Genomic DNA, 23,389 nt, shown 5'->3' with positions numbered 1-23,389 from the left:
GGTGCAAATAGCATTTAATATTTCAGAATGTGTCTGTCTCATCAAGCTGTGCTGGCTCGTCAGACACCCGCAGACAACCGTGTCACCCTGTCTTCTATGTCTTCCCCCAGCCCTTCTGCTTCTGGGTACGGTGCAGAGCGGCCCGCCCTCCCCAGTGCTGATGGCAGGCCTCTTAACACTAGTTTCTTCCTTATGACACACTGTGTCAGTTACTCCTAAATGATTTCTTTTGAAACGAGAGGTTAATTTATTTTAAAAAAACAAAAAAATGACCCTAGTTAAATAAATGTCATAAAATTTCAGATGCTGTTGTAACCGGGAGGAGAGAAGAGTTTTTTCCCCTTCCTTTTACAGGCAGCTGCTTCTGTGACTTTTTTGCTTTTGAAGGAAACTGTGAGTCTCAGATGGACAGAAGCAGCATTAGTGGGGGGCCCGTCAACCCCCTTTGGTGGGGGTATCCTGGTGCCCTCCGAGCTCGTCCCCCTTTCCTGGGGACAGCGGGTGGCAGTGTTGGTCCTGCTGTTCTGTGCTGGGCCAGGGAGGCAAGTGATGGTTCCACCCTTTTTCATATCATACCTGTGAGGTGTCAGAGCATTGCTGAAAACATAATCTGTAAATTGTGTTAAAAACAGCTAAGTATACATGAAATAAAAAAACTTCTGAATGGGCAAGTAAGTTTGGGGTCTGATTGATCCAAGTTGAACTAATTGGTCTGAAGTGAGGCTCAGGCTTCAGCCCTTTAAAAACTTGTTTTTGTCGACATATTATAATACACACAGAAAAGGGCATATTGCTTAATCATACAGCTCAGTGAATTTGTACAAACTGAATACACCTACGCAGTGATCACTCAGACAAGAAAACATCACAGTGAATTTTACTTTTCATTGAAAGGAATTGCCTAAAGTGATTGCTATTCTGTCCCTCCAGTGGTATCCACGTACATTTAGAGTGAATTTGTGCTCGGTATTCTCTGAAGTTTTATTTTCATCCCACCCTAAAGAAAGAGGATTTTGGACAGATGAATGCTTGCCTTTCTTGGTTCTAAGGCTTACCTGTTATGTGGAGCTAAGAAAGTTCCTTAATCTCTTAGTGCGTTACTCGCCTCATCTGTAAAATGGGAATGATAACCATACCTATTACTAAATTTATTGTGAAATTAAATGAGTTTACTCATGACAGCCTTAGAACAGTCTTGAGCTTTTAGTAAATACCAGAAACATCTACGTGTGTGGAGTAGGAAGTGGATATTGACCCAGGCTACTGCCAATGTCTTAAATGTTGCGGTTTGCACGTCTCAGAACTGGGGTTAGCAGACTTCTGCAAAGGGCCAGAGAATAACCATTTTAGGCTTTGTGTGGGTGACATGGTCTAAACTACTCCCCTCTGCCATCCCAGTGCAAAAGTGGCCAGAGCAGTGCTTCGTGACTGATTGTGGCTGTGTTTTATTAGATTTTCATAATCTGGAATTTGAATTTTATATCATTTTCTCTTGTCATAAAATTGTATTCTTTTGATTTCTTTTTTCTTCCAACCGTTAAAAAAGAATGATTTTCACATTCTTAGCTTACAGGCTAAAGATAGACATTCAGGCCAGCTTTGGCCCATGAGCCATAGTTTGCCCCTGTTTTTAGAAAATTAAATAGGTTCCTATTTCTAATTACACAAACTCGGTCACCATGCTGCTCAAGATAATACATTTCCATCTCCTCAGAAAGTGCCCTTTGCACTAAATCTAACCTCCCCACACCCCCAAAACCCCACTGCATCCCACGCAGTGACCTGATTTTTATTGATGCAGATTGTTTTGCCTTATTCTAGAATTTCGTGTGTGTGTGGCTGGGATCATGCAGTGTGGGTTCTGCGTGTCCAGCTTCTTTGAGGAAGCACAGGGTCTGTGTGATACTGACACTGCTATTTGTATCAGTTCTTCGTTCCTTTTAGGGGAGGGGGTCTGCATTGGATTCCAGTGCAAAAATATATGACAGTTTTTTTGTCTGCTAGTTGGTAGACTTGTATGTTGCCTCCAGTTTGGGGCTGTTGAGAATAGAGCAGCTGTAAACACTTGCACGGATGTTTTCGTGGATGTCTTTTCGTTTCTCTCAGGAATCGCTGGGTCGTGCGTGAGAGCACGATTGACATTGACTTGTTTTCTAAGCAGCGGTGACCTTTATTCTCCTACCGGCAACACATGAACAGTCCAGTTGCTCCATATCTTTCCCGACATCTGTTAATTTTAATTTTACCCAGTTTTTCATTTTACTGATTCTGTTGTGTGTGATGTGGTAACTCATTGTGGGTTTAATGTGCATTTCCCTGATGACTAGATATATAATGGGCTGTGACTATTTTCTTCTGATGTGTAGCTTGCCTTTCCATTTGTTTGGCACTGTATTTTAAAGAATAGCAAATTTTAATTTTGTTGAAGTCTCATCTATCAGTTTTTTCTAGTATGTTTTTTCCTAAGAAATCGGGACATACCTTAGTGTCAAGATATTTTTTTGAGGTTTTCTCTTAGTTTTAGAGCTTTAGCGCTTTTTGCAGTTGGCATTATGATGCATTTTGAGTTAGTATTCGTGTATGGTATGAAGTAGAAGGTCAATCAGTGTCCATTTTTCCTTACGAATTTCATCTATGTTCAGTCTGTTTCTGGACTCTGCCTTATTCCATTGATCTATATGTCTTATATTTATACAAGTACCAGATTGTCTTGAAATTGGTGAGTTTTCTACCTTTTTATATTTTAGTTTTGCTTTTTTTGACTATTCTGGGTTCTTTGCATACAAATTTAAAAATCAGCTTGTCAACTCCCCCACCCCCCAAAAAAGGCCTGCTACAGAAAATGGACATTTTGAGCAATGTTGAGTTTCCCAGTCCTTGACCATGATATGTATCTCTCCACTTGTTTATCTTCCTTTATTTAAATTTTTTTTTTTTTTATTTATTGATTTGGGTGCACTGGGTCTTAGTTGCGGCGTGTGGGATCTAGTTCCCTGACCAGGGATTGAACCCTGGCCCCTGCATTGGGAGTGTGGAGTCTTAACCACTGGACCACCAGGGAAGTCCCTGTTTATCTTCTTTAATTTCAGGAATATTGTATAGTTTCATTGTAAAGATACCGTACACCTTTCCATTTGTGCCTAAGTATTTTATATTTTCCAGCTATTTGTTGCCATTATATGTAAAATACAATTGAGGTTTTTATATTGACCGTGTTACTATAGTCTTCCTGATTTCACTTCTTAGTTTATTGGTCTTGTTGCTGACTGAGGAGTTTCTGTAGTCTGTTTCCGTTCCAGCCTCTATCCCGGCTCTCTGTCCCAAGAGCTTCCTTCTCTTGTCTTATTACTGTGCCAGCCACAACTCCTGTGTTGTTCCTGATCTTGGGGGAAAGTGTTCAGCCTTTCACCCTCAAGTGTGATGAAGTGCTGTCCCTTTTGTCTGTTGCTGAATTCAGTTTGCTGCTGTTTTGTTGAGGATTTCTCCATGTATGTTTATGAAGAATATTGGTCTGTAATTTTATTTTCTTATGAATCTTTGTCAGGTTTTGGCACAAGGGTTGAGAAGTGTTCTCTTCTCTCGTTTCTGAAAGAGTTTGTGTAATTTCTTTTCTTTTTTAAAAAAATTTATTTATTTTATTTATATTTATTTTTGGCTGCGTTGGGTCTTCGTTGCTGTGCGTGGGCTTTCTCTAGTTGCGGCGAGCGGGGGCTGCTCTTCGTTGCAGTACGCAGTCTTCTTGTTGCTGTGGCTTCTCTTGTTGCGGAGCATGGGCTCTAGGTGCGCGGGCTTCAGTAGTTGTGGTGCATGGGCTCAGTAGTTGTGGCTCACGGGCTCTAGAGCACAGGCTCAGTCGTTGTGGCGCACGGGCTTAAGTTGCTCTGCGGCATGTGGGATCTTCCCTGACCAGGGATTGAACCCGTTTCCCCTGCATTGGCTGGTGGGTTCTTAACTACTGCACCACCAGGGAAGTCCGAGTTTGTGTAACTTCTTTCAAACAGTTCACCACTGAAAGCCTTTGGGTTTGTAGTTTTCTTTGTGTGCAAGTTTTTGATTGAGTATTATTGATTTGATTTCTTTAATTAAGGCTATTTGAGTGTTTTGTTTCTTTTTAAAAAAATTTTATTGAAGTATAGTGTTGTGTTAATTTCTGCTGTATAGCAAAGTGATTCAGTTTTACATATATACATTCTTTTTCATATTCCTTTCCATGACAGTTTATCACAGGATATAGAATATAGTTCCCTGTGCTATACAGTAAGACCTTGTTGTTTATCCATTCTAAATGTAATAGTTTCCATCTATCAACCCCAAATTCCCAGTCCATCCCTCTCCCCCTGCCCATAGCAACCAGTAGTCCGACCTCTATATCTGTGATTCTGTTTCTGCTTTGTAAATAGGTTCATTTGTGTCATATTTTAGATTCCACATATAAGTGATATCATACGGTATTTGTCTCTCTTTCTGACTTTGCTTGATATGATAATCTCTTGGTCCATCCATGTTGCTGCAGATGGCATTATTTCACCCTCTTTTTATGGTTGAGTAATATTCCATTGTATATATGTACCATGTCTTTTTTATCCATTCATTCATCTTTCAATGGGTGAAGGTTGCTTCTATGTCTTGGCTGTTGTCAATAGTGCTGCTATAAACATAGGGGTGCATTTATCTTTTCAAATTACAGTTTTGTCTGGATATATACCCAGGAGTGGGATTGCTGGATCATATGGTAGCTGTTTTTAGTTTTTTGAGGAACCTCCAAAGTGTTCTCCATAGTGGCTGCACCAATTTACATTCCCACCAACAGTGTAGGAGGGCTCCCTTTTCTCCTGAGTGTTCTATTTCTTAAGTCAATTTTGGTAAGTAATTTAGGCATTTTTCAAGGAGTTTGTCTATTTTATTTAAGATTTTACATTTATTTCCATAGTACTATTCATAATATTCTCTTACTATCTGTAGGATCTACAGTGGTTTCTCCACTTTCATTCCTGATGTTGGAATTTGTTCTCTCTCCCTCTATTCTTTCTACAGGTTTATCAACTTTTCAAATGCTTACTAAGGAACCAGCTTTTTTTTTTTTTTTTTTTTTGCGGTATGCGGGCCTCTCGCTGCTGTGGCCTCTCGCGTCGCGGAGCACAGGCTCCGGACGCACAGGCCCAGTGGCCATGGCTCACGGGACCAGCCGCTCCGCGGCATGTGGGATCCTCCTGGACTGGGGCACGAACCCGCGTCCCCTGCATCTGCAGGCGGACTCTCAACCACTGTGCCACCAGGGAAGCCCAAGGAACCAGCTTTTAACTTTACCTACTGTTTGCCTGTTTTCTTTAAAAAAATTTTTTTCTATTTTTGATTTATTATTTTCTTCTATTTACTTTGGCTTTAGCATACTCTTCTTTTTCTTTCTTCTCAAGTTATAATACTTGTTATGAGCCTTTTTTCTTTTCAATACAGGCATTTTAAAGCTGTAAATTTCCTTCTAGGCAGTGCTCGACTGGGCTGTTCAGTCCATTTACATTTAGTGCAGTTACTGGTATGGTTGGTTTCCCACTGTTCTGGGGGTTTTTAAGTGTCCAATTCATTGGTGTTTAGTATATTCACAAGGTTGTGTAGTCATCACCAGTGTTGAATTCCAGAACATTTTATCACCCCCAAAGACCCCTCACACCCATCAGCTGTCACTCCTTGCTTCCTCCAGTCACCAGTCCCACTAACTAATGTGCTTCCTGTCTGTTTTTACTATTCTAGGTACCTCTTATAGGTGGAATGCATACATATAGGTATCCAGCTACTTTCACTTCGCATGTTTTCAGAATTCATCCGTGTTGTAGCGTGAATCACATACTCATTCATTTTATGGCCCCAAAATACTCCGTTGTATAGATACATGTTTTATTTATCTGTTAGTTCATGGACGTTGGTGCTGTTTCAGCTTTTTGGCTGTTACGAATTATGCTGCTGTGTATGAACATTTGTCTACTCGTTTTTGTTTGGAGGTATGTTTTCATTTCTCTTGGGTATATACCTAAGAGTGGAATGGTTGGGTCATATGGTAATTCTGTGTTTAAGTTTTGAGCAGCTTGCCAAACTTTTGCAAAGTTGCTGCACCATTTTACATTCCAACTAGCAGTATATGATGGTTCCCACTCTACGTCCTTGTTAACAAGTGGTCAGCACTTGTTCTTATCTGTCTTTATAATTTTAGCCATCCTGGTGGGTGTGACCTGGTACCCTATTGGGGTTTGATTTGCATTTCCCAAATGACGAATGAGCGTCTTTTCATGCGTTTCCTTCTTTTTTCCTCTCTTTGTCCTTCAGTGCTTTCTTTTGGGTTATTTAAAGATTAATACATGTTGATTTCCAGGTGACTTTTTTTAAAAAATAAATTTATTTATTTTTGGCTGTGTTGGGTCTTCATTGCTGCACGCAGGCTTTCTCTAGTTGCGGCGAGCAGGCTTCTCATTGCAGTGGCTTCTCTTGTTGCGGAGCACAGGCTCTAGGCATGTGGGCTTCAGTAGTTGCAGCACGTGGGCTCAGCAGTTGTGGCATGCAAGCCCTAGAGCATGCAGGCTCAGTAGTTGTGGTACACGGGCTTAGTTGCTCTGCGGCATGTGGGATCTTCTTCCCGGACTAGGGATTGAACCCCTGTCCCCTGAATTGGCAGGCAGATTCTTAACCACTGTGCCACCAGGGAAATCCCCCAGATGACTTTTAATACTTTTCTTTGTTACTTAACATAAACATTCATATACACAAATAAAATCTATATTATATACATATTTCCCAGTTAAAAAGATATGTTTTGTATCTTAATCATATTTTCCTTTAATTTGAAATTGTCATGATTTTTTACTTATCCTGGCTCTCACATTGATTTCAGGATATATTTCAGGATATGGCAGGCAGTATATAGTCCTATAGAAGAGACATTATTTTAGTTGTTTTGGGCTGAATCTTTTTATGATCTTTAAGAATAAGCACTTCATCACATTTTCTTATGGAGCTTTTTATTTGTTGCTTCACTTGGAACCAAAATCTTTATCTCAATCCAGTATTTGTGTGTTTATGTGTGGTTTTTTTTTTTTTTTTTAAAGCTTTTTGCCCGCACTGTGTGGCATGCAGGATCTTAGTGCCCCGACCAGGGATTGAACCCTCCCCCACTGCACTGGAAGTGCGGAGTCTTAACCACTGGACCTCCAGGGAAGTCCCCCAGTACTTGTGTTAAACGTGGCCTAACTGTGAACATGGGTGTTTCATTAGCTGCACCAGTAGCCATAGCAAACGGGAAGATAAAATTTTTCCATTTAGTCTCCACATGGCACCCGTGGTGCCAGGTCTTCCTTGCTCCCTGTGTGTGGGCTGCACATACACTTTCACGTCTCAGAACTGACACAGAGCCTGCCTTCTCCCTTGTGATCTTCTCAGGCAGCTTGTTTCCTCCGTGGTGCAGGGTCCTGCCAGCTCCGCTCGGGCCGCGCTGTCCCTGGGAATGTGGGTCTCACAGTGCAAGCCTGTTCTGTCTGAAGGAAAATAAGCAGTTCTCTGCTGGGGTCCTAAGAGATGCTCACTCTGCGACTGTGGAAAGATAGTTCTGTCTTTTTTTCTCTCTCTTGTGCAAACTATTTTAAGAAATAAAGGGATAATTAGCATTTGGAACTTTTCTCAGACAAGGAGCTCTGACCTGGTTGTGCTCAGAACCTCCAGTTGGTTCCATCTTTTTGTTCCTACATCCTGTTGAAAGGATTAGTGACAACTCAGGAAGAAGTGCCCTGAGCTGAGCTGAGAGATTTACAACGTAGGATCAGTTTGTAGCAGCTGTTGCCACGCACTCTTCCTCTGAGCAGCACACAGGATCACGGCGCTCATTTTTCTGAGGGCGGGAGTGCATGGTCTTACCAGATTCTGAAAGAGTTTTGTGTCCTAGAGAAGATGAAGAACCGCGAAGTACAAAGTATTAACCCTAATTGTTGGCTTACTGAGCCTTTTCGTTTCAAATACCCTTGACCACGCTGCCTTCAAAAAATTTTTCCCTCGAATATCTGACCCTTAAAAGAAAGATCCAGATTTTTATGAGGCTTATCTGTATACAAGGCAAAGGAGTGATCTTGAATTGTAAGTCCGTTAGTATCTCTTGGTAAGGTGGTATGGAGATGACTTAAACTTTTAGCAGAAGTGATGTAATTGGAACTGAGTAGGTTAATAGGGCTGTTGGAAAGGAATCTCAGACATGCAGCTATTGGGACTCGGAGGGGCTTTCAGGCAGATCGCGGCTGTCTGTGCTTCCTCGCCTCCTGCCGCGTCCTCGTGGAATGAGCTCATGTCATGATCTCATGTCATGGAGTCCACGTTTCATTTTACTGCAGGAAGAACACACCTTGTTGTTTAGGGTACTTGGTGTGCAGTAGAAATCCTAGAAAGCATGTGGCGGATAAAGGGGTTTATTACCAAAGGCAGGTTGTCTTCTTCACATTCTGTGAAACGAAAAAGCACCCCGTTTTATGTTCATATTCTGCTTTGCCACACGACCTGCTTTTCACCGCCAGCTAGAGCTGCTCTTTGTCGGCTCCTCCACCTGAAGGGGTAGCACTGGCTTTGCGGGCGGAGGCCAGGCTGGTCCCAAGGCTCCAGCAGGTGCCTGCAAGCAGGGCTCAGGTCATGGTGCTGAGAGCCCTGTGTTTCCAGGTGTAATGCTGCATTTTGATAAGGTAACCACATTCACAGTGTCCGCATTTGAGGTCTCAACAGGAAGGAAATAAAGTTTCTTCTCTCTTTGAAAAAGCAAAATGTTTAATTTCTTATTTGCCTAAGGCCCTTTGTTTTTTCTCTATGAGTATTTCTCCTGACTTTTTCTGCAAATATAACTACATAGATTATCAGTTAACATGATACATGCCTCTTGTAAAGATTATATTGACACATAATTCCTTTAGAGCTCTTTGTTTAGTGAGAAAAATTTTTTTTTTTTTTTTGCTGTACGCGGGCCTCTCACCGCTGTGTCCTCTCCCGCTGCGGAGCACAGGCTCCGGACGCGCAGGCTCAGCGGCCGTGGCTCACTGGCCCAGCCACTCTGCGGCATGTGGGATCTTCCCAGACCGGGGCACGAACCCGTGTCGCCTGCATCGGCAGGCGAACTCTCAACCACTGCGCCACCAGGGAAGCCTGAGAAAAATATTTTTAAATCAAGCATTAGGTGAAATTATATCCAGATTCTTTAATAGTTGAGATATGAAATAACTAACAATTAAACAGCACTTGTTATATACAAGGCACATTTAGGTACTAATCAAAAATTTAAGTTGTCTTAAATGTTTTCTATAGAAAAAACCCTCAAATTTAGTGTTTCGTAACACACCCACAAGTTTACGTGTAACAGCACATGAAAGTATAGTTACACGTTGGAGTAGCCTCTTTTAAAATTAATTAATTAATTAATTAATCTATCTGGCCACGCAGCGCGGCTTGTGGGGATTGATCCTGGGCCCTTGGCAGTGAAAGTATGGAGTCCTAACCACTGGACTGCCAGGGAATTCCCTGGAGTAGCCTCCTGTGTTCTGGAGAAGGTTTTTTCAAACCTTTGCATCTTAACCTGAACTATAAATGGATTAGGCCAGGCAGACATTGCCATTCTTTGCTGTTTGCCATCTAGGTTGTGGACCTAATCTTTTTTAAAAATTAATTAATTTATTTTTGGCTGCGTTGGGTCTTTGTTGCTGTGCACAGGCTTTCTCTAGTTGTGGCGAGCAGGGTCTACTCTTTGTTGCGGTGCACGGGCTTCTCATTGCGGTGGCTTCTCTTGTTGCGAAGCATGGGCTCTAGGCGTGCAGGCTTCAGTAGTTGTGGCTCACGGGCTCTAGAGCGCAGGCTCAGTAGTTGTGGCGCACAGGCTTGGTTGCTCTGCGGCATGCGGGATCTTCCGGGACCAGGGCTCAAACCCGTGGCCCCTGTATTGGCAGGCGATTTCTTAGCCACTGTGCCACCAGGGAAGGTCCCGCAACCTTCTTAAATATTGATGATCTTTGGGACTTGACGGTGTCAGGTCCCAGGAGATGGTGTAATAACATAGTGCTTCCTCAAGGGATCCCTGGGCCCTTCCTGGCACTTTCCACTACTGCTGCTGTTGAAGATTTGTCAGCTGTCCAGCCACCCACCACCTCCAGCACCGCCTCCCCCCCTCCCCCCCTCCCCGCCCCGCCCTGCCCTCTACACCACCCTCTCTATGTGGTACTCATGTGTCTTTGTGTCTGGGGCCGCCTGGTTAGGCCTCAGACCTTCCACAGCTACCTGGAGGACATCATCAGCTACCGCTGGGAGCTGGAAGAAGGGAAGCCTAACCCCCTGAGGGAAGCCAGCTTCCAGGACCTGCCCCTTCGCACCCGTGTGGAAATCCTCCACCGCCTCTGTGACTACCGGCTGGACGCAGACGATGTCTTCGATCTCCTCAAGGTGCGTAGCTGACAGGCACCCTGTCCCTGGAGCAGAACTTAGAGCAGCCAGCGTTGGGATGCTGTGCTGGTCTTGGGAATCTTGTGGATGCAGCTGTTACCACTGTTGCCAGGGGGATCCAAGCCACACGCTCAGATGACTGCATGTTATTTTATTTTGGTTTAACTTCTACTTTGGTTTGTTCTTCGTTCTGTTTACTGAGTTCCCGCTGACATGGGAACAATCGTAGGTTCCTGTTTGCTCTGTCATCAGTCAGAATTGCAGTTACATTAGTCACTGAGTTTTATTTCCTGAGATCTGAAATTTGACTTAGAATAATTGAAATATTTATGAAACCTCCCAAGGACTTTAACCCATCCTCACCGCACACCGTGTGCACATTGTAGATGTGTGCTGGGCGGGGCTGTGGACGCCTCCCCCCTCCCTCTTATCCTGTCTCAGAGGGAGGGCACGGGCGGTCTTCTGCTTTGCCCTCACCGGGAGGTCGGTCAGAAACAATGAACTGCGTCGACGGTGCTCGTGGGCTCAGGTGGGCACCATGGTGAAAACCGCAGTGCAGCCCAGCACAGTCTTCGCTGAGGTCTCGGCCTCCACCCCCCGAGGGTTGGCAGCGCAGGTCAGGCTGGGGGAGTGGGGAGCCCCGGGCCGGACTGGCCGGCGGCGACAGAGCGTCGTGGGGGACGAGGCTGCCACAGCAGCAGACTCTCCTGTTGGAATTGTCTTTCCTCTTGTTGGTACACACAGAATACACGTCTAAACCAAGTATGTCACATGTTCACCAAAATCCCTTCAGGTTGCTCTTTTTCTGGTGAGGTGGGGCAGTGGTGGCAGTGGGCTTCGTGTGAAGTACTTCCGTATCCTGCTCTTAAGGCAGGCACCTTCTCCCCGTCCCGTGTGTCGGGTACCCTGACTGAGAATTCCCTAGGATGCTTGAGCATTTTGGTGTGAGGGATGTGTGAGGATAAATGCAGAACCCTCCTTCCAGTTGGCTCTTTAGTTTTGTTCGTTGTGAGCCCAAACCTCTTTCCTTGTCCTGCCCAGGGCCTGGATGCAGACAGTCTCCGTGTGGAACCGCTGGGTGAGGACAACTCCGGGGCCCTCTACTGGTATTTCTATGGGACGCGGATGTACAAGGAGGACCCAGTGCAAGGAAAATCCAACGGAGAGCTCTCTCTGAGCAGGTACCTTCCTAAAGGTCAGGGCTGCCATAGCCACTGTTAGAAGAGCGTCGTTAAAATCACATACATTGGAATTCCGCAGCACAAGTTATTTTTTCTCATGAAGGAATTAGCTGTAGCAGCATGTCTACGAAGAGATGGCAAAGAGTTATTTCACACAAAAGTGAAAAGGAATTAATCTCTAGCCCAGCTCTCAGCGGCCCCACCCCAGAGGCCGTTCTGCCCGCCAGGTTCTCAGCAGCACAAGTGCTCCCCGGGGCCTTTCCCTCCAGCAGAGTGGGTTCTGGAGAATCCCTTCTCCTACTAGAGCTGATGTCCTCAGTGAGGAAGAGGGCTTGTCTCCAGCATCCCAGAGCGATGCTGCATCTTCCCCAGACGTCCCGGTTGCTGGGCCCTTTGCTGTTAGCGAAGCCTGAGGCCTCACTCAAATGTTCATGTGGGAGATGTTGTTTTCCTTGGTTCCACGTTTTAACAATGGAAAATGGGAGGTCACCCTGCTCTTTCCCTGTAACTGCTGCCTTTGTTGCTTTTTATAACCTCGTGGCCAGAAAAGCTAACCACTAGCTTAAAGCCAGTTTTTTGTTTTGTTTTGTTTTTTGTTTTGTTTTGCGGTACGCGGGCCTCTCAGTGTTGTGGCCTCTGCCGCCGCGGAGCACAGGCTCTGGAAGCGCAGGCTCAGCGGCCATGGCTCACGGGCCCAGCCGCTCCGCGGCACGTGGGATCTTCCCGGACCGGGGCACGAACCCATGTCCCCTGCATCGGCAGGCGGACTCTCAACCACTGCGCCACCAGGGAAGCCCCATAGTCACTAGCTTATAAATCATGTGTAACGCATCAGTCCTATGACAGAACATTTCTATTTAATGTACTATTTCTTAGGGAAACTGAAGGACAAAAAAATGTCTCAAGTGTTCCTGGGAAAACAGGGAAAAGAAGAGGAAGACCCCCAAAACGGAAAAAACTGCAGGAGGAAACTCTAGTGAGGTGAGTAAATCTTGTTAGTCTGTGTAGGTCCCTAACGCGAACCCTTACGCTGGAGGGACTCGCCTCCATCCTGCTTTCTGTGCCTCGGGGGGGACATGGGCCCTGCGTCACAGTCCTCAGGGGCCTCCTGCCTGGCCCCTCGCTTTCAGTGGACAGTGGGGACTCTGACAGTGAACGTGACAGTGGACGGCACCGAGAACTGAGCCCGCCTGCAGGAAGTGCCCTGAAAATCCCATCCCTACACCACACGTTTCTTCACAGGAGTGTGGAGAGAGTTAATACTGTATATGAGTTTAGGAGTTAATTCTTTCTTGGTAAGGAGATTTTAGTAGTAAACATGCTTTGTTCTATGTAGAATACAATTTCTTACAATAACGAAAAGGTAAGACTTTAAACATTTTTATAGTATTTATTTTATATTTAATTTTAGCAAAGAAAAAGATTCTCTTACGATTGGGAAATTGTATTATTACTATTTTTTGGCCGCACTGCGCGGCATGTGGGATCTTTGTTCCCCAGCCAGGGATCGAACTCGCATCCCGTGCAGTGGAAGTGCGGAGTCTTAACCAGTGGACCACCAGGGCAGTCCCAGGAAATTTTATTTTAATATATCATTGCCTTTTAGGAATTCCCACAATGTGAATCTCAACATAAGAGTTTTCAGGATCTGACCTGTTCTGTGTAGAAATACTTTTTCCTTTTACTTGAGGATCAGATCTGTCATTATTCACTTATGGAAGTTAGGTCATAGTCTTAAAAATTCTAGTAACACAGGAGAAGCTGCTGCTTCCTTCGGTGTTTTAGAACTACTTAAGTAACCTAAATGCCTGAAGTGAACCAGATTTCACTGTGCTGCTTATTAACTACTAAGAAATATTTTTAGGAATCAGATTATGAATAAATCAATCAGAATTTGATTTTTTTGCTACAACAGTCAGTGTTACACTTTCCAGAAATTTTGACTACAGATTGCAGCTTTCCTCCCACCAGTATTTGTGAGAAATGTTCTTATAATCATGTTTTATACACAAGACGTCTGTTTCTGGATTTTGTTAGCGATCTACACCTCGTGATACATTCAGAAATCTGTTCTGTACTCTCTCAGTTTCCCTGTGAGTCCCAACAATTAAAGTGCCTTAGTGGTGGGGCTGTAGTCACTTTAAGAAGCGTGTGTGTGCTTATGCTGCCCTCTGCTGGTGGTTCTATTCTTTAGACTCCTGTATCCAATACAGTATTTACGTATTTTTAAATTAAATAAAATTTTGTGAAATCTAAAAAGTGAAACTAGTGGATATAATAAAACAGAAACAGACTCATAGAAACAGGACAAACTAGTGGTGACCAGCGGGGAGAGGGATGGGGGAGGGGCAAGATAGGGGATTAAGAGGTACAAACTACTAGGTAAAATAAATAAACTATAGGGATATACTCTACAACACAGGGAATATGCCAATATTTTATAATAACTATAAATGGAGTATAACCTTTAAAAATTGTGAATCATTGTGTTGTACATCTAAAACTATACCTCCGTTTTTTAAAGAATGATGAAAAACAAATGTAGACAATAAGATATGTGTAGAAGGGGGAAAAAAAGTAAAGAGAAAGGGCAGCCCCTAAAACAAATTATTTTTTAAAAATAATAAATAAAATTTAAAGTTTGGTTCCTCAGTCACACCTGACACACTTCAGCTGAGCCAGGCACTCGTGGCCCGTGGCTGCCTCGTTGGACAGCGACAGTACAGGACGTTTTCCTTCTCCCGGGAGGCTGTTCGGGGCAGTGCTGGGTTAGGTGGTTGAAAAGAGACCAGAAAAGCCAGAGAATGTCGTTCATGATTCAGGGAGACTTAACACTGTTGGGCTGATGAGCACATTTGTATTTTATAATTTAATTCCAGCATCCCTGTGAGGTGGGCATTATTAATAGCCCCATTTTACAGGGAAGTTCAGCGACTTCTCTGAGGTCACAGGGTAGGTGGTGGCAAGCCTTGAATAGAGGTGGCCCGGCCTCAGGACCTGTGTTCTTCACCCAGCCTGCCGTGAGGGCCGATTCAGTATGCCTCGCCTGCAGTGCCACCCCCAGTGCAGTCTGGGAGGAAGCCCTTTTCTTGGCATTTACCTGTGGACACTGAACTTCTCCTTTCCTGTGTCCCCGTGTATCTGTCCTTCCTCTCTGTGCCAACACACACTCTTGGTAGTAAGTCATGGGTCTACCTTACAGGGGAGCACAACAATTTTGGACATGTCTTTGTTTTTTTTTTTTTCTTCTTTTCTTGCGGTACGCGGGCCTCTCACTGTCGTGGCCTGTCCCGTTGCAGAGCACAGGCTCTGGACACGGAGGCTCAGCGGCCATGGCTCACGGGCCCAGCCGCTCCGCGGCATGTGGGATCTTCCCGGACCGGGGCACGAACCCGTGTCCCCTGCATCGGCAGGCGGACTCTCAACCACTGCGCCACCAGCGAAGCCCCATGTCTTTGTTTTAATTGGTGCCTCTTTTTCCTGTGTTTCAGTGAAAAGCAGGAAGAAAACTCCTTAGCATCTGAGCCGCAGACAAGAAATGGTAATGGCTTTTGTCGGGGTCAGAAGGGATTGCATGAACATGATTGACTTGTGTCCTTTTCCAGAGTCTAGTGCAGAGCGTTACGACTATTAGAGTAGCCTCTGACTAGCCTCCTCACCCTTCACACGTCGTCTCCCTGTGCCCATCTCTCCCCCGATGGATAGCTTGAGAGCAGGACCAGGTCTTTTCACTTGGGCCCCCTTACCCAGGCCCAGCAGAATAGACACCCAACGTTGGAGTGAATGACCAGCTTCTCTGAGAGCTTTCTTTTAATGTATTAGATTGGCCAAAAAGTTTGTTCGGTTAGTGAATACGTTCAATAAAGTTCTTGGTGAAAATGAAAAATGTGTCTTATTTTTACTTAAAACTGAACGAACTTTTTGGCCAACCCAGTAAAATGCTTTACTACATAAGGAAGTGTACTGGGTTCCTACCTAGACTTCGGTTCTGGAATCCAAATTGTATAAATTTGGGGAGAAATAGCAATTTAGTGTATCTCAGTACAACAAGCGAGACTGCAAAAGCTCGACCGAAACCATTTTGTAGAAAAGCAAATACATTAAAGCATTTCTAGTATATTAGAGTCTATCATGAAGGTTACAGTAGTTACATTTGTATTGCCTTTACGTATTCTTATCTCTTAGTTGTAAACAGTGATAGTAACAGGAAAATCGGAAGTACACAGCATCAACCTTAAAAGGTAATGGGCCCCCCATTTTTCTGATTACCTGGCTTTGATCATAACCCAGGGTCCAACTGAAACTGAAGATAGAAAGAAACAGGTCTCATGGGATCTGTTTACTGAGCCACCCCTTTCTCTTCTAGGGTCCCAGGGGCCAGGCCAAGGCTCCTGGTGGCTCCTGTGCCAGACAGAAGACGAGTGGAGACAGGTCACCGAGAGTTTCCGGGAGAGGACCTCCCTGCGAGAGCGGCAGCTCTACAAGCTCCTCAGCGAGGACTTCCTGCCCGAGATCTGCAGCATGATTGCCCAGAAGGTGTGCAGACAGGGTCCCTGTCCTCCGTGTGTGGCGTCAAGCTGCTCTGGTAAAGGGTTACTTCATTAGAGGTTTGAGCACCCTCCACTCCACGCTCTCCTGCAGCTGGTCCAGCCTTCATCTTTCTTCATCTGGGACATTAAAATGGGACCTCGTGCCCCCACTCTCCTTCACTATGGGCCATGTGATTTAATCCTCATGCCTCTACCCCGTCCTCACCGCTCTTCACCCTTGGGAGCCAGCTCTCCTCCTCCCCAGCATCCCCTGGGAACCACCCCCTGAGCCCCAGGTGTGTCTCTGCAGATCACCCTGTGTGTACCTCTCCCTGTGCATAGACTGCTGCCTTTTTTTTTCTTTCCTTTTTAAAAAAGGTCATCTTCTGGTCTGTCTTCTTCTAACAGCAGGCTCTAAAGGTGCTTTTCTTTGTGGCTCTAGTGCTGGCTGCCCCCTCTGACTGCAGGGCACCGAACCCTGGCTTCGTCCTGCACCCCGCCTGCCCCCGCCTGTTCCAAGGCTCTCAGAAGCCCCACTTGAGGGCCTTGTGTCTGTGAGCTCTCCCCTGCCTCTCCCAAGCGAGGGTGTACCCCCCCGGTGTGCTTCCCGGCTTCATTTCATTGGGAGTTATCTAAGCAACTCTGGATCAGGAGCCATGTCTTCCCCATCATTGTAACCCCACAGGTGACCTCCTGGAACACCCGTTCTGTGGTGGATGCCTGGCAACCACCCAGTTTCCATAAATCTGATGCTTCTGATTCTTAATACTTTTTAATAGAAGACAGAAAAATGTGAGCACTGCCCCTGACATTTGAGGAGAAAGTGTTTTTAAACTCGGTCACGTGACAGATACATCACTTGATTTGTCGTGACTCCAGTGATATTTGTAACCATTGAGCAGGTTGGTGCTTTGGGGTGAACCGTAGAAAGTCACGGAATTGCATTTTCATGGGTGAGCATCTCCCCATCGACGTCCTTAATCCCGTTGACTATAATTACACTTGGATCTTGTCCTCCACAGTGCACTGTGACCATTTTTCCAGGACTTGAAATACGTAATCTAGTTTTCTTAAAGTAGCTATTAAATAGAGCTGGTTTTATAACTTTACGTAACCTTGTATATGACTTTATTGATATGATTAATGACAGCACCTTAAATCATCTGTAAGGCATTTACCTAATCTGCTTAAACTTTCTTTTATAATTCTGTCTTTTTAACTGCAATATTCAACCTCAGACTTTTGAATAGTGTAACTAAGGGAAAAAACTTTTACAGGCATAAAATGGATGGTTTTGATACAGAAAATTTCAGGAGTTGATTCTTTGCAAGAGAATAAAAAATTAAAATAAGGTAAACCTTAAATACAAATTTCAAGAACCATGAAATTAGAAGCTGAAAAAAGAAATAATAGATTTGATATTTTGAAAGCTATACAGTGCTGTAAATTTGCAAGCCTTAGTGAAATGGGGTGTTGATCCCCCCCCAAAAAACCCAGAATCTAAATTATGCAGCCAGAAACCTTAGCAGACCAGTAATTAGGGAAGAAGAGTTTTCACAAAAGCATCCCATCAAAAGCTCCAGAATCATTTAGATTTATTCACAGGTAAAATTTTCTAAACCTTTACGAAAAGATAATTTCCGAACAGTTCAAAAATAAAGAAAGAAGTGGCTTGGTTACTGTGTCCACTGAGATATAGTTATCTTAGTGCCCCATTCCTGATGAATTTAAATACGCTCTTCATTCAGTAATATAAATGTCAAGCCTTTAAAGGTGCACTAACAAGTAAAGACCGTTTCCTCATCAAAAGAATAATAACTCATAACCCATCAGGGTTGAGTGGCATGTGTGGTACGGGAATACTGTCTTGGAAGTCTTGTGTGTGTGACGTAAGAAAAGAGTAAGAGGCAGAATTTTAGAGCGTTTCGTCTGGGGGAATAGAATTGCGCTTAACGAAGTCTGTTGCTTAGCGACCACAGCAGTGCTGGCTCCCGACGTCCTGCGTGGGCATCACCTGGACCGCGCGCTAGACGCCGGATCCCGCCCTGCTCTCGTCCCAGCCTGGCAGGATGGCTGGAGGTAGTTCTGTTGCTCTGTGATTCATTCCTGTGCCTGCTAAAGAGGTTAACAGTTACTGGCCGCCGCCGCAAAACAGGTGCTGCTGTGAATCTGACTGTGCCTGTGCAGAATTGATGAGAGAGAAGGTGGTACAAAGCTGTGAGGACGTGTATCTCTTCACATCTCGAGTAAGGATGCCAGACCTCTCTGTTTCTTGAAGGAAAGTTTAGATGTCAGTCGTCACCAAGATAAATTGAGGTTTGTTGTCGCCTTAGCCAAGTCCCAGCGTAACAGAGCTCTCCTCGAGAATACCCGGTGAACGTAGATATTGCGGGTGGGGGCAGTGGGGTGACCCATTTTAGCACTGCCTTGTCCTGGCACAGAGGCCAGACATCAGAAGCACCCTCGGGGGGGTCTTCATTCGAGAGGCCACCCACGGGAAATGACAACCTGCGAGCTGGGCATCCTGCTGATGTTTTCACAGACTTGTGTGTGTCCGTTGTTCTCGTTACTGAATTTACACAATTAAATATTATGAAACAAAATAAGGGCATAAAATTTTCTATAAAAAGTTTTTATTAAACAAAAACATGAAAGGTGAGTTGCTTCTGAAAGGTTGACTGTCAAATTAGGATAAAATAGTAAAAAATGAAAGGAAAAAAATTCATTACAATCTTATGGTTTCGGTATTTGGATTGCAAGTATCATTAACATCTCACTTGCGATTATAAAAACAAAACTGGAAGGGCAGATAAAAGTATAAGAGGGTGATTATTGGGAGGGAATCTCCGGGAACCCCCTCAGTGGGCCTGCATCATATGACTAGTGAATGGCAGTACATTTTTATACATTAAGTTAAAACACACACACTGTGTAGATTCTTCCTTTGACAGTGACTGTGTGTACCTACCAGTACCCATCCAAGTTATACTGGCCAAAAGGGGTCTGTTCTAGTAATAAACACACCTATGATTTGAATGTGAAATGGAAATCACATGCCAGTAAAACAGAATAGACACCGTTACAGGTTACAGTGCAGCATGACAAGCGCAGAGCCGCAGGGTCTGGGGGGCTGCGCGTCGTGAGCTTTCCTCTAGGAACCCCCGTAGGTGTGGCGCCGCCCTCTTCCAGCTGCCCGTTTGGATGAGCTTCCTAATAGCTCTGAATTTCGGTTTTCTTATTAGTAAAATATGAAGTGCTCTAACTTCCCAGTTTCTGTGGGAAGGACCATTGTCCAGTACCTGGCCTAGTACTTAGGGATGGATTGACACTTGGTCCCTCCATTGTTTCTGGCGGCTTGTAACTGGCGAGGAATTTTGATAGAATACTAAATCCACGTTTCTTACCAAAATAATTGCAAGTCTGCAGAGAGGCAAAGCTGATGGGATAACTCATGGAGGTATGATAGTCCTGTAAACTTTGAAATAATGAAAGAACCAGAAGGCCGCTTTGACCACATGAAAGTTAAACTTCTATGGCGAGATTAAAGTCAAGGGTGTGTAGACTAGTGAAAGCATTTTAGCTAAGGTTACAGACAGTGATAGTCAGGTGTGTTATACATATCAGGTCTTTAACAGATAAGTTGATAAGTCACATAGAAGGTGGTTGTGAGGACAGGGAAACCGCAGCGCTGTCTGGCACCAGCACCTGCCTCACTCGGCAGAGGTGGAGGTAGCCCCCTGGCCCCTTTGCTGTTGGTCCCCTGAGAGAGCTCGTGGCCCGAGGGCTCCTCCCCTGGGCCTGAACTTCCGAAGGAGTCGCTCATAGGCACATTTGAGGAGCTGCTGCAGTAGCTTTTGGGGTAAAGGGGGTCATGCCCCCCTTTGACGGTTGGGGTTTTATCTCTACTGAAGCTGGTCATTCTCATAATGGAAAAGCTTTCTAGATCCCCCATCTCAGCAGATCTCCTGCCGTTCTGTGGTTCGTTTGGGTTGCATAAACCACCACTTAGTGGCATTAGCGCCACTGAGCTTTTTCCATCCTTTGTGGCTTTAGCTCGTTGATGCCACAGGTCTCAAGTTTTTCAGTTAAGTGGTACCAGACCACACGCACATGGTGCTGATGTGACGCCGCAGAGCGTGCTCACCTCACCTGCACAGCCCTTGCTTACCATTTCCTAATACGAGGTTATGATGGCGAGGCTTTGGGGCTCAGTCCACAGAAATTCCAAAACTGACGTTGGCCTTTGAAGTTCCGTGTAACGGCCGCTGCCAAGTCTCTGACATCATCTGGGGGTCTGACACCCCCAGGAAGCTCTGCGATCCCTCCTGGCTGAGCCTGTCGTATCTCGTCCTCCTACCTGTTCCAGCCTCACCGGCCGCAGAACCGCCTCTAGAGGAGAGCTGCCCTCCTGCTGCTCGGAATCCGCCTTGAGAGCCGCTCCCAGCAGCTGGAGGTGATGAAACTGGCTTTTCCTTGGTAATATGAGACAAAACTTGTTAAAAGTGTTAACACCATTCAGGGAGTTTGACACATGGTATCTCTGAGCTTTTTTGAACGTTTTTAAGTGAATAAGCTGCGTGGGGCCTTGCAGAGCTGAGTTGTCATTTTTGCTGACTGGCCTGGGGTGCCACGGGCCCTTGTTTAGGTAGAGCCTCACCTGGCCCTTCCAGGCCTCTCTCGACTGGTGGCAGTGGCAGCAACAGCAGCAGCTGAGGATACCCTCACCCATCTTGTCCTCGCTCTTCCTCACTTGTAACTGTAGGGAAAGCGTCCACAGAGGACACGGACAGGATTGCAGCCTGGGCGGAGGTCTGACCACCTGTCCGTCAAGTCCACTGAGCAATAGGTGAGTGTGTGAGAGGGAGCAGAGAGAAGGGTTTACATGTTCAGAAAAGATTGTCCCGTTTTATTTCGTGTACTCCTTCTATCCCAAGTTCTTTATTTACCTTGATTTCATTTTTAAAACCTCAAGCCTTTATGGAGTATTCTTTTACATAAGATGCATTTCCAGAAAGAGAAGGAGTTGTAAAAATAAGACGTAAGTTGACTGTTGGGCTCTCCTAATCTCCGGGGATGATACTCACATCGTTATTTACTGTAATACCGAGGAGATTGATGCGTTCCGTAACAGACACACATGTAATAGGAACGCAAGAGGCAAGGATGGAAGGAACTGGGGCTGCGAGTTGGAGCAGCAGAACTGTGTCGTCTGAGCCCTGCAGGGTGGCTGAGGTTTTGACGGTGGCAGTGCGGGCGGAGGGTCAAGGCAAGCAGAAGTACAGAGGCAGGGTCGTGTGCAGTGCAGTCGGAGAGCGTGTGTGCTGGGTCGTGGCTGGCGTGTAAGATATGTTGTGACTCAGAGTGGCGGTTGGGCTGGAACAGTCAGACTTTGGAGTCCCCTGGCCGTCCCCTGCTTGTTTGTCCATGGGAGGCAGTGGTCGGAGGCTGTGTCGTTCGGTCTTTGTTTCAGGAAGACACATCTGGGGTCAGACCCCATCAGGAACAACTGCAAGGTGAGCAAGTAGCTGTAGGGTCCCTGCTCTGGGAGCGTGGGCCTAGAGGGGAGGATGGCCTTTGGGGGGAGGACTTCACTAGAGGATGATAGGAATGAAGGTCGGGTTGCAAGTGAGTAAAAGAGGAGTTATTGGTCAGAGTGGTGTTTGACCTCTTGAGAAGTCTGGCCATGAAGGAAAACAAAGGAATAGTGACAAAGTGCAGAGGAAGCAGCAGGGAGGAGAGCTCTCGGCATTTCAGGCCCCGTTTCCTTAGTTGGAGCAGGATGTCCATGGGCTTCCGGTGCTCCCTGTGCAGTAGGGGCGTTCGCATGTCCTGGAGGGGGACGCGAACTGGGAGGGGCAGGGTAAGAGTTGAGACAGTGTTTGGTGAAGAGATGCTTCGGGGGGAGCAGTCCCCGGGAGCCACCTCTCTTTGGGAACTTCTGTGACATTGTTCAGCATTACAGTTGTAGGAAGGGACGAAACTGCTGTTTGTATTTACTGAAATGTAAAAGTGGGCAGATGGGGGCGGAATGAGGCCCGAGGGACCTGGACTGCAGGGGAGGGGGGATGTTTGATGACAGTGGTTGGATGGGGGAGGGGGGCGTGGGCAGGACTGAGGGGGCACCCCCCACTTCCCCTGCTGCCCAGTTCCCAGACTCGCTCCACTTTTTAATGCCTTGTCTCCTTTTAGCATCCATCCCATTGGCTGTTCAAGCAGTTAGTGGTCAGAGCACGTTTCCCCTGGAGGCCGTGTCTGGCTGGCTTGTGACAGTGTGGACCCTCTGCGGCCTCGCGGTCGTTGATGTGACTGCAAGATTGTGTGTTCAGGGACTTGGCCATTAACCGAGTACATCCTACCTTGATCCCCGAAAGGGGAGAAGCTCATTTATAAATCTCTGTATTTACAGTATATTTGGACTTATCCTCTGTGTCTTTTTTCTTCAGCTCATAAGTATGTCTGTACCAGGAGGTAAACTGAGGCAGTCCTGTTCTGCCTGATTTGCAGGTGTCCCCAGTCCCTTCTTCCCTCGAGGCCCTGGTTGGAGGTGGCCTCAGTCAGGCTGTCCAGCTGTAGTTCTCAACTGGTTTTCTGCCTCATTCCCCTTGACGGGCTCTCGCTGCCTTTGTATCTGGACAGTTAACCACCTCCTTGAAAGTCTTCCCATTTTCTGCTCACTGCCCTGGGCTGAGTCCTAAATGCCATAGTTTACATCTGGTTGCAGAGTAATCTGAATACAGATAGGCAGGTTCTTCACTGCTGCCAGCAAAAGCCTGGCTTCGGACACTAAAGTTTTAGGTTATTTGCAGCATTGTTTGTTTGTTTGTTCTGCTCTTTGGTCTTAGATACAAGTAACCGTGGTATTGAAGAGATTCGTGCTGTCAGTTACAGTGCTGAACAGCCTGGAGAAAGCCTTCAGTGTGGCATGAGTTTTGTGCTTCTGTTTAAACAGCAGAAGATCTTCAGGTCTTTAATGGCTTATAGGCAGGGTTTCTGGTCACCCAGGAGTCCAATCTTAGTGCCTCAGAAAGTCTTTTAATTATGACTCCTGGGGAAATACCAGTGAAGGGACACTGTCTCCCTGACCTCCTGGACTGTTTTTGTCAGGAGACTCTGGACATGCCATTGCCAGGGAGCTCGGGTCCCATGTGTGCTGGGGATGGGTGGGGGGCATGGACGGGGAGTCCTGGGCTCAGCTTCAGCCAGATTCTATTTGTAATTGTTGAGAGGATTTCAAAG

The 23,389-nt window shown here is 45.7% G+C and overlaps 1 protein-coding gene across 6 annotated transcripts in view; it reads left to right on the top strand.

The window, feature by feature from the left end:
- The window catches only part of CECR2 (CECR2 histone acetyl-lysine reader), a 154,634-nt gene that overhangs the window by 96,830 nt on the left and 34,415 nt on the right, over window positions 1–23,389 (top strand). For all 6 annotated transcript variants that reach the window (XM_027093396.1, XM_027093395.1, XM_027093400.1 and 3 more), the window contains exons 3-7: window positions 10,260–10,443; window positions 11,485–11,624; window positions 12,501–12,605; window positions 15,116–15,165; window positions 15,991–16,160. In XM_027093396.1, coding sequence (XP_026949197.1) covers window positions 10,260–10,443; window positions 11,485–11,624; window positions 12,501–12,605; window positions 15,116–15,165; window positions 15,991–16,160 — 649 coding nt within the window. The remainder of the gene's footprint in view (window positions 1–10,259; window positions 10,444–11,484; window positions 11,625–12,500; window positions 12,606–15,115; window positions 15,166–15,990; window positions 16,161–23,389) is intronic.

The sequence above is a fragment of the Aethalodelphis obliquidens genome, unplaced genomic scaffold, assembly GCF_003676395.1.
Source record: "Aethalodelphis obliquidens isolate GAN/ISIS:26980383/991018 unplaced genomic scaffold, ASM367639v1 scaffold83, whole genome shotgun sequence".
In the NCBI taxonomy this organism is placed as follows: Eukaryota; Metazoa; Chordata; class Mammalia; order Artiodactyla; family Delphinidae; genus Aethalodelphis; species Aethalodelphis obliquidens.
This window is presented reverse-complemented; position numbering and strand designations above follow the sequence as displayed.